Here is a 12,817-nt window from a genome sequence, read left to right on the forward strand (position 1 = left end):
TGCGCTTGTACCTGTGTCGCAGTGCACGTGTATCTGTGTCGCAGTGTGCGTGTGTATCTGTGTCTCGGTGTGTGTGTATCTTTGTCTCAGTGTGCGTGTATCTGTGTCGCAGTGCGCTTGTATCTGTGTCGCAGTGCGCTTGTATCTGTGTCGCAGTGTGCTTGTATCTGTGTCGCAGTGCGCGTGTATCTTTGTCTCAGCGTGTGTGTATCTTTGTCTCAGCGTGTGTGTATCTGTGTCTCAGTGTGCTTGTATCTGTGTCTCAGCGTGTGTGTATCTGTGTCTCAGTGTGCTTGTACCTGTGTCGCAGTGTGCTTGTACCTGTGTCGCAGTGTGCTTGTACCTGTGTCGCAGTGTGCTTGTACCTGTGTCGCAGTGCGCGTGTATCTTTGTCTCAGCGCGTGTGTATCTGTGTCTCAGTGTGCTTGTATCTGTGTCTCAGCGTGTGTGTATCTGTGTCGCAGTGTGCTTGTACCTGTGTCTCAGTGCGCGTGTATCTGTGTCGCAATGCGCGTGTATCTGTGTCTCAGCGTGTGTGTATCTGTGTCTCAGTGTGCTTGTATCTGTGTCTCAGCGTGTGTGTATCTGTGTCTCAGTGTGCTTGTATCTGTGTCGCAGTGTGCTTGTACCTGTGTCGCAGTGTGCTTGTACCTGTGTCGCAGTGTGCTTGTACCTGTGTCGCAGTGCGCGTGTATCTTTGTCTCAGCGCGTGTGTATCTGTGTCTCAGTGTGCTTGTATCTGTGTCTCAGCGTGTGTGTATCTGTGTCTCAGTGTGCTTGTATCTGTGTCTCAGCGTGTGTGTATCTGTGTCTCAGTGTGCTTGTATCTGTGTCTCAGCGTGTGTGTATCTGTGTCTCAATGTGCTTGTATCTGTGTCTCAGTGTGCTTGTATCTGTGTCTCAGCGTGTGTGTATCTGTGTCTCAGTGTGCTTGTATCTGTGTCTCAGCGTGTGTGTATCTGTGTCTCAATGTGCTTGTATCTGTGTCTCAGTGTGCTTGTATCTGTGTCTCAGCGTGTGTGTATCTGTGTCTCAGTGTGCTTGTATCTGTGTCTCAGTGTGCTTGTATGTGTCTCAGCGTGTGTCTATCTGTGTCTCAGTGTGCTTGTACCTGTGTCACAGTGCGCGTGTATCTGTGTCGCAGTGCGCTTGTATCTGTGTCGCAGTGTGCTTGTGTATCTGTGTCGTAGTGTGCTTGTATCTGTGTCGCAGTGTGCTTGTACCTGTGTCGCAGTGTGCGTGTATCTGTGTCTCAGCATGTGTGCATCTGTGTCGCAGTGTGCGTGTGTATCTGTGTCGTAGTGTGCGTGTATCTGTGTCGCAGTGCGCTTGTATCTGTGTCGCAGTGTGCTTGTGTATCTGTGTCGTAGTGTGCTTGTATCTGTGTCACAGTGTGCTTGTACCTGTGTCGCAGTGTGCGTGTATCTGTGTCTCAGCATGTGTGTATCTGTGTCGCAGTGTGCGTGTGTATCTGTGTCGTAGTGTGCGTGTATCTGTGTCGCAGTGTGCTTGTATCTGTGTCGCAGTGTGCTTGTGTATCTGTGTCGTAGTGTGCTTGTATCTGTGTCGCAGTGTGCTTGTACCTGTGTCACAGTGCGCGTGTATCTGTGTCGCAGTGCGCTTGTATCTGTGTCGCAGTGTGCTTGTGTATCTGTGTCGTAGTGTGCTTGTATCTGTGTCGCAGTGTGCTTGTACCTGTGTCTCAGTGTGCGTGTATCTGTGTCTCAGCATGTGTGTATCTGTGTCGCAGTGTGCGTGTGTATCTGTGTCGTAGTGTGCGTGTATCTGTGTCGCAGTGCGCTTGTATCTGTGTCGCAGTGTGCTTGTGTATCTGTGTCGTAGTGTGCGTGTATCTGTGTCGCAGTGCGCTTGTATCTGTGTCGCAGTGTGCTTGTGTATCTGTGTCGTAGTGTGCTTGTGTATCTGTGTCGCAGTGTGCTTGTATCTGTGTCGCAGTGTGCTTGTATCTGTGTCGCAGTGTGCTTGTACCTGTGTCACAGTGCGCGTGTATCTGTGTCGTAGTGTGCTTGTATCTGTGTCGCAGTGTGCTTGTACCTGTGTCTCAGTGTGCGTGTATCTGTGTCTCAGCATGTGTGTATCTGTCGTAGTGTGCGTGTATCTGTGTCGCAGTGTGCTTGTATCTGTGTCGCAGTGTGCTTGTGTATCTGTGTCGCAGTGTGCTTGTATCTGTGTCGCAGTGTGCTTGTACCTGTGTCACAGTGCGCGTGTATCTGTGTCGCAGTGCGCTTGTATCTGTGTCGCAGTGTGCTTGTGTATCTGTGTCGTAGTGTGCTTGTATCTGTGTCGCAGTGTGCTTGTACCTGTGTCTCAGTGTGCGTGTATCTGTGTCTCAGCATGTGTGTATCTGTGTCGCAGTGTGCGTGTGTATCTGTGTCGTAGTGTGCGTGTATCTGTGTCGCAGTGCGCTTGTATCTGTGTCGCAGTGTGCTTGTATCTGTGTCGCAGTGTGCTTGTACCTGTGTCGCAGTGTGCGTGTATCTGTATCTCAGCGTGTGTGTGTATCTGTGTCGCAGTGTGCGTGTGTATCTGTGTCGTAGTGTGCTTGTATCTGTGTCGCAGTGTGCTTGTACCTGTGTCGCAGTGTGCGTGTATCTGTGTCTCAGCATGTGTGTATCTGTGTCGCAGTGTGCGTGTGTATCTGTGTCGTAGTGTGCGTGTATCTGTGTCGCAGTGTGCTTGTATCTGTGTCGCAGTGTGCTTGTGTATCTGTGTCGTAGTGTGCTTGTATCTGTGTCGCAGTGTGCTTGTACCTGTGTCGCAGTGTGCGTGTATCTGTGTCTCAGCATGTGTGTATCTGTGTCGCAGTGTGCGTGTGTATCTGTGTCGTAGTGTGCGTGTGTATCTGTGTCGCAGTGTGCTTGTATCTGTGTCGCAGTGTGCTTGTGTATCTGTGTCGCAGTGTGCTTGTGTATCTGTGTCGTAGTGTGCTTGTATCTGTGTCTCAGCATGTGTGTATCTGTGTCGCAGTGTGCGTGTGTATCTGTGTCGTAGTGTGCGTGTATCTGTGTCGCAGTGTGCTTGTATCTGTGTCGCAGTGTGCTTGTACCTGTGTCGCAGTGTGCGTGTATCTGTGTCTCAGCATGTGTGTATCTGTGTCGTAGTGTGCGTGTATCTGTGTCGCAGTGTGCTTGTATCTGTGTCTCAGCATGTGTGTATCTGTCGTAGTGTGCGTGTATCTGTGTCGCAGTGTGCTTGTATCTGTGTCGCAGTGTGCTTGTGTATCTGTGTCGCAGTGTGCTTGTATCTGTGTCGCAGTGTGCTTGTACCTGTGTCACAGTGCGCGTGTATCTGTGTCGCAGTGCGCTTGTATCTGTGTCGCAGTGTGCTTGTGTATCTGTGTCGTAGTGTGCTTGTATCTGTGTCGCAGTGTGCTTGTACCTGTGTCTCAGTGTGCGTGTATCTGTGTCTCAGCATGTGTGTATCTGTGTCGCAGTGTGCGTGTGTATCTGTGTCGTAGTGTGCGTGTATCTGTGTCGCAGTGCGCTTGTATCTGTGTCGCAGTGTGCTTGTATCTGTGTCGCAGTGTGCTTGTACCTGTGTCGCAGTGTGCGTGTATCTGTATCTCAGCGTGTGTGTGTATCTGTGTCGCAGTGTGCGTGTGTATCTGTGTCGTAGTGTGCTTGTATCTGTGTCGCAGTGTGCTTGTACCTGTGTCGCAGTGTGCGTGTATCTGTGTCTCAGCATGTGTGTATCTGTGTCGCAGTGTGCGTGTGTATCTGTGTCGTAGTGTGCGTGTGTATCTGTGTCGCAGTGTGCTTGTACCTGTGTCGCAGTGTGCGTGTATCTGTGTCTCAGCATGTGTGTATCTGTGTCGCAGTGTGCGTGTGTATCTGTGTCGTAGTGTGCGTGTATCTGTGTCGCAGTGTGCTTGTATCTGTGTCGCAGTGTGCTTGTGTATCTGTGTCGTAGTGTGCTTGTATCTGTGTCGCAGTGTGCTTGTACCTGTGTCGCAGTGTGCGTGTATCTGTGTCTCAGCATGTGTGTATCTGTGTCGCAGTGTGCGTGTGTATCTGTGTCGTAGTGTGCGTGTGTATCTGTGTCGCAGTGTGCTTGTATCTGTGTCGCAGTGTGCTTGTGTATCTGTGTCGCAGTGTGCTTGTGTATCTGTGTCGTAGTGTGCTTGTATCTGTGTCTCAGCATGTGTGTATCTGTGTCGCAGTGTGCGTGTGTATCTGTGTCGTAGTGTGCGTGTATCTGTGTCGCAGTGTGCTTGTATCTGTGTCGCAGTGTGCTTGTACCTGTGTCGCAGTGTGCGTGTATCTGTGTCTCAGCATGTGTGTATCTGTGTCGTAGTGTGCGTGTATCTGTGTCGCAGTGTGCTTGTATCTGTGTCTCAGCATGTGTGTATCTGTGTCGTAGTGTATCTGTGTCTCAGTGTGTGTATCTGAGTCGCAGTGTGCGTGTATCTGTATCTCAGCGTGTGTGTGTATCTGTGTCTCAGCGTGTGTGTGTATCTGTGTCTCAGCGTGTGTGTGTATCTGTGTCGTAGTGTATCTGTGTCTCAGTGTGTGTATCTGAGTCGCAGTGTGCGTGTATCTGTATCTCAGCGTGTGTGTATCTGTGTCGCAGTGTGCTTGTACCTGTGTCGCAGTGTGCGTGTATCTGTGTCTCAGCATGCGTGTATCTGTGTCGCAGTGTGCGTGTGTATCTGTGTCGTAGTGTGCGTGTATCTGTGTCGCAGTGTGCTTGTATCTGTGTCGCAGTGTGCTTGCACCTGTGTCGCAGTGTGCGTGTATCTGTGTCTCAGCATGTGTGTATCTGTGTCGCAGTGTGCGTGTGTATCTGTGTCGTAGTGTGCGTGTATCTGTGTCGCAGTGTGCTTGTATCTGTGTCGCAGTGTGCTTGTACCTGTGTCGCAGTGTGCGTGTATCTGTGTCTCAGCATGTGTGTATCTGTGTCGCAGTGTGCGTGTGTATCTGTGTCGTAGTGTGCGTGTGTATCTGTGTCGCAGTGTGCTTGTACCTGTGTCGCAGTGTGCGTGTATCTGTGTCTCAGCATGTGTGTATCTGTGTCGCAGTGTGCGTGTGTATCTGTGTCGTAGTGTGCGTGTATCTGTGTCGCAGTGTGCTTGTATCTGTGTCTCAGCATGTGTGTATCTGTGTCGCAGTGTGCGTGTATCTGTGTCGCAGTGTGCTTGTATCTGTGTCTCAGCGTGTGTGTGTATCTGTGTCGTAGTGTATCTGTGTCTCAGTGTGTGTATCTGAGTCGCAGTGTGCGTGTATCTGTATCTCAGCGTGTGTGTGTATCTGTGTCTCAGCGTGTGTGTGTATCTGTGTCGTAGTGTATCTGTGTCTCAGTGTGTGTATCTGAGTCGCAGTGTGCGTGTATCTGTATCTCAGCGTGTGTGTGTATCTGTGTCGCAGTGTGCGTGTATCTGTGTCGCAGTGTGCTTGTATCTGTGTCGCAGTGTGCTTGTATCTGTGTCGCAGTGCGCGTCTATCTGTGTCGCAGTGCGTGTGTATCTGTGTCGCAGTGTGTGTGTGTATCTGTGTCTCGGTGTGTGTACCTGTGTCGCAGTGTGCTTGCATCTGTGTCGCAGTGCGCGTGTATCTGTGTCGCAGTGCGCGTCTATCTGTGTCGCAGTGCGCGTGTATCTGTGTCTCGGTGTGTGTACCTGTGTCGCAGTGTGCTTGCATCTGTGTCGCAGTGCGCGTGTATCTGTGTCGCAGTGCGCGTGTATCTGTGTCGCAGTGCGCGTGTATCTGTGTCGCAGTGTGTGTGTGTATCTGTGTCTCGGTGTGTGTACCTGTGTCGCAGTGTGCTTGCATCTGTGTCGCAGTGCGCGTGTATCTGTGTCGTAGTGTATCTGTGTCTCAGTGTGTGTATCTGAGTCGCAGTGTGCGTGTATCTGTATCTCAGCATGTGTGTGTATCTGTGTCGCAGTGTGCGCGTGTATCTGTGTCTCAGTGCACGTGTGTATCTGTATCACAGTGCGCGTGTGTATCTGTATCACAGTGTGCGTGTATCTGTGTCTCAGTGTGTGCGTGTGTAACTGTGTCTCAGTGTACCTGTATCTGTGTCTCAGTGGGTGTGTGTGTATCTGTGTCCACAATCCCAGGCTGGGGAAATTCCATAGTCTGCGCTCTGTATGAACTTTGACTCAGTGACTGCACATTCACAATTCTGAGAAAATCACTCCCCCTCCCCCGCAGTGTTTCTGCATAAAATAACTTTACAACTTTCAAATCCTTTGACCTTTTGTTATGGAATATCTGGGGTAGATTTAAACTTGATGAACTATCTCAAACTGATGATAGATCTGAACACGAATGACAACAAGGGATTTGGGGATAGTGTGGGAAAGTGGCATTGAGGTAGATGATCAGCCATGATCTAATTGAATAGCAGAGCAGTCTTGATGGGCTGAATGGCCAATTTCTGCTCCTATTTTTCTATCACCTGCAGATTCCACAAACCAGACGATTCTCCTCTCCACTGCTTTGAAAGAAGAAACTTTCTAAAGCATCTTTCACAACTTCGGGACGTCCCAAAGTCTTTAACAGTAGGAAACACTGCGCACAGCAAGATCCCACAAACTGCAACAAAATACATGATCAGATAATGCTTTAGTGATGTTGGCCGAGCAATAAATATTGGCCTGGACACCGAGGCGAACTCTTCCTCCAACCGTGTCACATGGGCCTTGGAGTGGACACCTCATCCGAAAGTCAAAACCTCCAACAGTGCAGCACTCCCTCGGTACTGACCCTCCGACAGTGCAACACTCCCTCAGTACTGGCCCTCCGACAGTGCAGCACTCCCTCAGTACTGACCCTCCGACAGTGCAGCACTCCCTCAGTACTGACCCTCCGACAGTGCAGCACTCCCTCAGTACTGCACTGGAAGTGTCAGCCTCAGCCACCTGCTCAAGTCTTTGGGGTGAGACTTGAACCCCCCAACCTCGTGATTCTGAGGTGAGATGCTTGGCTGTGCTGTACCACCGAACCCCTCCCCGAGACCACCACCTGCAGCTGTTCAATCTCCAGGTACGTCTGCTCTAGCTCCAGCTCTGTGTAACGCTTGTGTAGCCGATACATCTGGACCGGGTCAAGCACGGGATGGATAGTGAGTGCATTCCTGAACTGTGACCCGTCCTCCTTTTCCAGCTCAGTATTCTTCCCCAGTTCAAAGTATCGATAGTGCAGACCCTGCAGGGAGAGAGTGGAGAATTGGTGCATGAGAAACCATCACTGTGACATCTGGACATATTCCACCCTCTCAGACCCACTGCACTTACTCAAAGATCCAAACCTCAACCTCATGTTCCATGGTCTCATTCCAAACTCCAGCAACATCCAGGAGAACTGCCGTAATGTAATGTCTCCAACTGGTCGATGCTTTTCATTGAGCCCTGAGGTCAGCCGAATCTAAACAAGGTCCATAAAATCAGATTGAGCTGCTGGGGTTGGGACCACTTCCACAGGAACAGGAGGAGGCCATTCAGCCCCTCGAGCCTGTTCCACAGGAACAGGAGGAGGCCCTTCAGCCCCTTGAGCCTGTTACACAGGAACAGGAGGCCGCCATTCAGCCCCTCGAGCCTATTACACAGGAACAGGAGGCCGCCATTCAGCCCCTCGAGCCTGTTACACAGGAACAGGAGGAGGCCATTCAGCCCCTCTAGCCTATTACACAGGAACAGGAGGAGGCCATTCAGCCCCTCTAGCCTATTACACAGGAACAGGAGGAGGCCATTCAGCCCCTCTAGCCTATTACACAGGAACAGGAGGAGGCCATTCAGCCCCTCTAGCGTATTACACAGGAACAGGAGGAGGCCATTCAGCCCATCTAGCCTATTACACAGGAACAGGAGGAGGCCATTCAGCCCCTCTAGCCTATTACACAGGAACAGGAGGAGGCCATTCAGCCCCTCGAGCCTGTTCCAGCATCATGGCTGATCTGTAGCTCAATCCCATTTCTCAACTTCTCCCTCCGTTTCCAGATGCTCCTCTCCCTCAGAATGTCTCCATGTCCCTCGATTCCCTTACCCAACAAAAATCCATCGATATGAGCTTGGAAGCTCCTATTAACTCCCAGACGCAACAGCTTTTTGGGGGAGAGAGTTCCCGATTTCCACTGCCCTTTGTTTGAGGAAGTTCTTCCTGAAATCACCCCTGAACAGCTTGGCTCTAATTTTCTATCTATCCTATCAAATTCTTTATCCATCTTAAACCATCTTAGATCAGTTGATATCCTGCTATATGAGGAAATACCAGCCTATCCTGTCCCCTGAGAAATTTATCAGCTCACTTAAAGGTGAGGCACTTTCATTTTTTTCAACTGTAATGCAGCAATTTTAATCTGTGACAGACTGACACTGAAACGCAGACAGGGACGTCTCCACAGTCCTGGAACTAAAACAGGCCATCTGCTACAACGAGAAGAATACGACAGAACACAACAGGATAACTCCAATTGTACAAAAACCTTCTCCCTCCCCTGCCAGATGCTCCTTTCCCTCAGAATGTCACCAAGAAGCTGTGTTTCATGTTTGAGCAGTGAGTGTTAGCAAGATATTTAACCATCAGGTGCCTCACAGCCCATCTTCAATTGACAAGTCACTGAAACTAATCAGGAGGCTGCTTTATGTCCAACATCAGCTCAGATATACTGCAGCCAGCAGTATAGGCAGGTGTCAGATCTTGCTCAGTATCTGCAGTCTCTCCACACTCACAATGTTGCTTTATTAATGGAGGATTAGAGTACAAGAGCCAGGAACGTCTGTTAAATCTTTATAAACCACTGGTTTAGTCCCAGCTAGAGGATTGTGTCCAATTCAGGGCTCTGCTCTTTAGGAAAATGTCAAGTTCTTGGAGAGGGTGCGGAGGAGATTTACTGGAATGTACCAGGGATAAGGGAATTGAGTTAATGTGGAGAGACTGGAGAATCTGAGATTGTTCTCCTTAGAGCAGAGAAGGTTAAGAGGTGATTTAATCGAGGTGTTCAAAATGATGAAGGTTCTTGATACCTTTTCCTTATTTACTCGGTCTCCAGTGCCTAGAGGGTCAGTGAGCAGAGGGACACAGATTTCAGGTGATTGGCAAAAGAATCAGAGGGGGAGATGAGAATTTTTTTTACACAGTGAGTTGTTGTGATCTGGAACGCGCTGCCCGAAAGGGCAGTGGAAGCAGATTCAATAGTAACTTTCAAAAGGAATAATTGGATTGCTGTTTCAAAGAGCCAGCACATGCACAATGGGCAGAATGACCTCCTCGGGGTTTCTAATGTTCGATGATATTCAGTCGGTAACATCACCCTCTCCTAAGAGCTGTGCTGGATCCCATTAGGAGCTGATTTACAGCCAAACCCTGCAGCCTCTGTCTGAGTGGAGATGTTAGATTGATATCTTACCGATGCTGGGGAATCTGGCTTTCACAGACAGTGGTTCACCCATGTCGGAATTTACTGACCTGATTCTTCTGACTGCACAGTGATCAAGCGGGGAGAAGAATTTGATTATTTTCTGCACTGTGAGTGCAAACTGTTCCAGTAAACACCTGGACTGAGAGAACTCAGGAGATGAACTGGGTCATGTATTTGATTAATCACATATTGCACAGATCATTACCACAACACAATCAGTGGCCATGTAATAACCCAGAATAAAAGTCAACAAACATAAAACAGCAAAAACACTCAGCGATACGTTTAGTGTCAGAACACTGCGTAATATTAGTCAGGAATTATACTCACGGAACAGTGAGTGTGAAGGAGTTTCATCCATTGATGAGGACTGACTGCCCTTGACATCAAGGGACCATTTGATCGTGTGCAGTATCAAACAGCCCGAGTAAAACTGAGGTCAATGGGAATCGGGGGAAAACCCTCCGCTGGCTGGAGTCATACCTAGCACAAAGGAAGATGGCGGTGGTTCACTGCAGGAGTTCCTCAGGGTAGTGTCCTCGGCCCAACCATCTTCAGCTGCTTCATCAATGACCTTCCTTCCATCATAAGGTCAGAAGTGGGGATGTTCGCTGATGATTGCACAATGTTCAGCACCATTCGCGACTCCTCAGATACTGAAGCAGTCCGTGTAGAAATGCAGCAAGACCTGGACAATATCCAGGCTTGGGCTGATAAGTGGCAAGTAACATTCGCCCCACACAAGTGCCAGGCAATGACCATCTCCAACAAGAGAGAATCTAACCATCTCCCCTCGACATTCAATGGTATTATCATTGCTGAATCTCCCACTATCAACATCCTAGGGCTACCATTGACCAGAAACTGAACTGAAATAGCCACATAAATACTGTGGCTACAAGAGCAGGTCAGAGGCTAGGAATCCTGAGGCGGGAAACTCACATCCTGACTCCCCAAAGCTTGTCCACCATCTACAAGGCACAAGTCAGGAGTGTGATGGAATACTCTCCACTTGCCTGGATGGGTGCAGCTCCAACAACACTCAAGAAGCTCAACACCATCCAGGACAAAGCAGCCCGCTTGATTGGCACCCCATCTACAAACATTCACTCCCTCCACCACCCACACACAGTGACAGCAGTGTGTACCATCTAAAGTAAAAGTAAAACGGGAAAGGTAACCAAACCATGGCTTACAAGGGAAATTAGAGATAGCATGAGATCCAAGGAAGAGGCATATAAATCTGCCAGAATAAACAACAGACCTGAGGATTGGGAGCAATTTAGAATTCAGCAAAGGAGGACCAAGGGATTGATTAAGAAGGGGAAAATAGAGTACGAGAGAAAGCTTGCAGAGAACATAAAAACTGACTGTAAAAGTTTCTATAGGTATGTGAAGAGAAAAAGATTGGTGAAGACAAATGTAGGTCCCTTACAGTCAGAAACAGGGGAATTTATTATGGGGAATAAAGAAATGGCTGAGCAACTAAATGCATACTTTGGTTCTGTCTTCACAAAGGAGGACACAAATATCATACCAGAAATGTTGGGGATCACAGGGTTTAGTGAGAGAGAGGAACTGAAAGAAATCAGTATTAGTAGAGAAATGGTGTTGGGGAAATTGATGGGATTGAAGGCCGATAAATCCCCAGGGCCTGATGGTCTGCATCCCAGAGTACTTGAGGAAGTGACCCTAGAAATAGTAGATGCATTGGTGGTCATCTTCCGAGATTCTATAGACTCTGGAACAGTTCCTACAGATTGGAGGGTAGCTAATGTAACCCCACTATTTAAAAAAGGAGGTAGAGAGAAAGTAGGGAATTATAGACTAGTCAGCCTGACGTCAGTAGTAGGGAAAATTCCAGAGTCCATTATCAAAGATTTTATAGCAGAGCACTTGGAGAACAGTGGTAGAATCGGACAGAGTCAGCATGGATTTACGAACGGGAAATCATGCTTGACAAATCTACTAGAATTCTTTGAGGATGTAACTAGTAGAGTTGATGAGGGGGAGCCAATGGATATGGTTTATTTGGACTTTCAGAAGGCTTTTGACAAAGTCCCACATAAGAGATTAGCGTGTAAAATTAAAGCGCATGGGATTGGGGGTAGTGTATTGCGATGGATAGAAAATTGGTTGGCGGACAGGAAACAAAGAATAGGGATAAATGCTAGGACTCCAGCTATTCACAATATATATTAATGATTTAGATGAGGGAACTAAATGTAATATCTCCAAATTTGCAGATGACACAAAACTGGGTGAGAGGGGGAGTTGTGAGGAGGATGCAGAGAAGCTTCAGGGTGATTTGGACAAGTTGAGTGAGTGGGCAAATGCATGGCAGATGCAGTATAATGTGGATAAATGTTAGGTTATCCACTTTTGTAGCAAAAACAGGAAGGCAGATTATTATCTGAATGGCTATAAACTGAGAGAGGGGAATATGCAACGAGACCTGGGTGTTCTCGTACAGTCGCTGAAGGTAAGCATGCAGGTGCAACAGGCGGTAAAAAAGGCAAATATTTGCCCTTCATAGCGAGAGGATTCGAGTACAGGAGCAGGGATGTCTTGCTGCAATTATACAGGGCCTTGGTGAGGCCACACCTGGAATATTGTGTGCAGTTTTGGTCTCCTTATCTGAGGAAGGATGTTCTTGCTGTAGAGGGAGTGCAGCGAAGGTTTACCAGACTGATTCCTGGGATGGTGGGACAGATGTATGAGGAAAGATTGAGTCAGTTAGAATTATATTCGCTGGAGTTCAGAAGAGTGAGGGGGGATCTCATAGAAACCTATAAAATTCTAACAGGACTTGACAGGGTAGATGCAGGAAGGATGTTCCCGATGGTGGGGGAGTCCAGAACCACGGGTCATAGTCTAAGGATACGGGGTAAACTTTTCAGGACTGAGATGAGGAGACATTTCTTCACCCAGAGAGTGGTGAGCCTGTGGAATTCACTACCACAGAAAACAGTTGAGACCAAAACATTGTATGTTTTCAGGAAGGAGTTAGATATCGCTCTTGGGTCAAAAGGGATCAAAGGATATGGGGGGAAAGTGGGAACAGGCTACTGAGTTGGATGATCAGCCATAATCATAATGAATGGCGGAGCAGGCTCAAAGGGCCGAATGGCCTTCTCCTGCTCCTATTTTCTATGTTTCTATCTACAAAATGCACTGCAACAACTCACCTAGCCTCCTTAGGGATGGGCAATAAATGCTGGCCTGGCCAGTGATGCCCATATCTGAGGAACGGGTTTTTAAAAATTGGAATTCTGCACAGTTGGAGTGAATAGGAAGGGGTTTGATCCATTGGGATTGTGTACAGTGGGAGTGAATAGGAAGGGGTTTGATCCATTGGGATTATGTACAATGGGAGTGAACGGGAAGGGGTTTGATCCCTTGGGATTGTGTACAATGGGAGTGAACGGGAAGGGGT

At 48.5% G+C, this 12,817-nt stretch overlaps 1 protein-coding gene across 1 annotated transcript in view; it reads right to left on the reverse strand.

The window, feature by feature from the left end:
• Positions 1 to 12,817, reverse strand: part of chpfa (chondroitin polymerizing factor a) — a 108,755-nt gene that overhangs the window by 6,772 nt on the left and 89,166 nt on the right. Inside the window, exon 3 of the mRNA XM_068034448.1 lies at positions 6,987 to 7,169. Coding sequence (XP_067890549.1) covers positions 6,987 to 7,169 — 183 coding nt within the window. The remainder of the gene's footprint in view (positions 1 to 6,986; positions 7,170 to 12,817) is intronic.

Source organism: Heterodontus francisci, chromosome 7 (assembly GCF_036365525.1).
Source record: "Heterodontus francisci isolate sHetFra1 chromosome 7, sHetFra1.hap1, whole genome shotgun sequence".
Taxonomy (NCBI): domain Eukaryota; kingdom Metazoa; phylum Chordata; class Chondrichthyes; order Heterodontiformes; family Heterodontidae; genus Heterodontus; species Heterodontus francisci.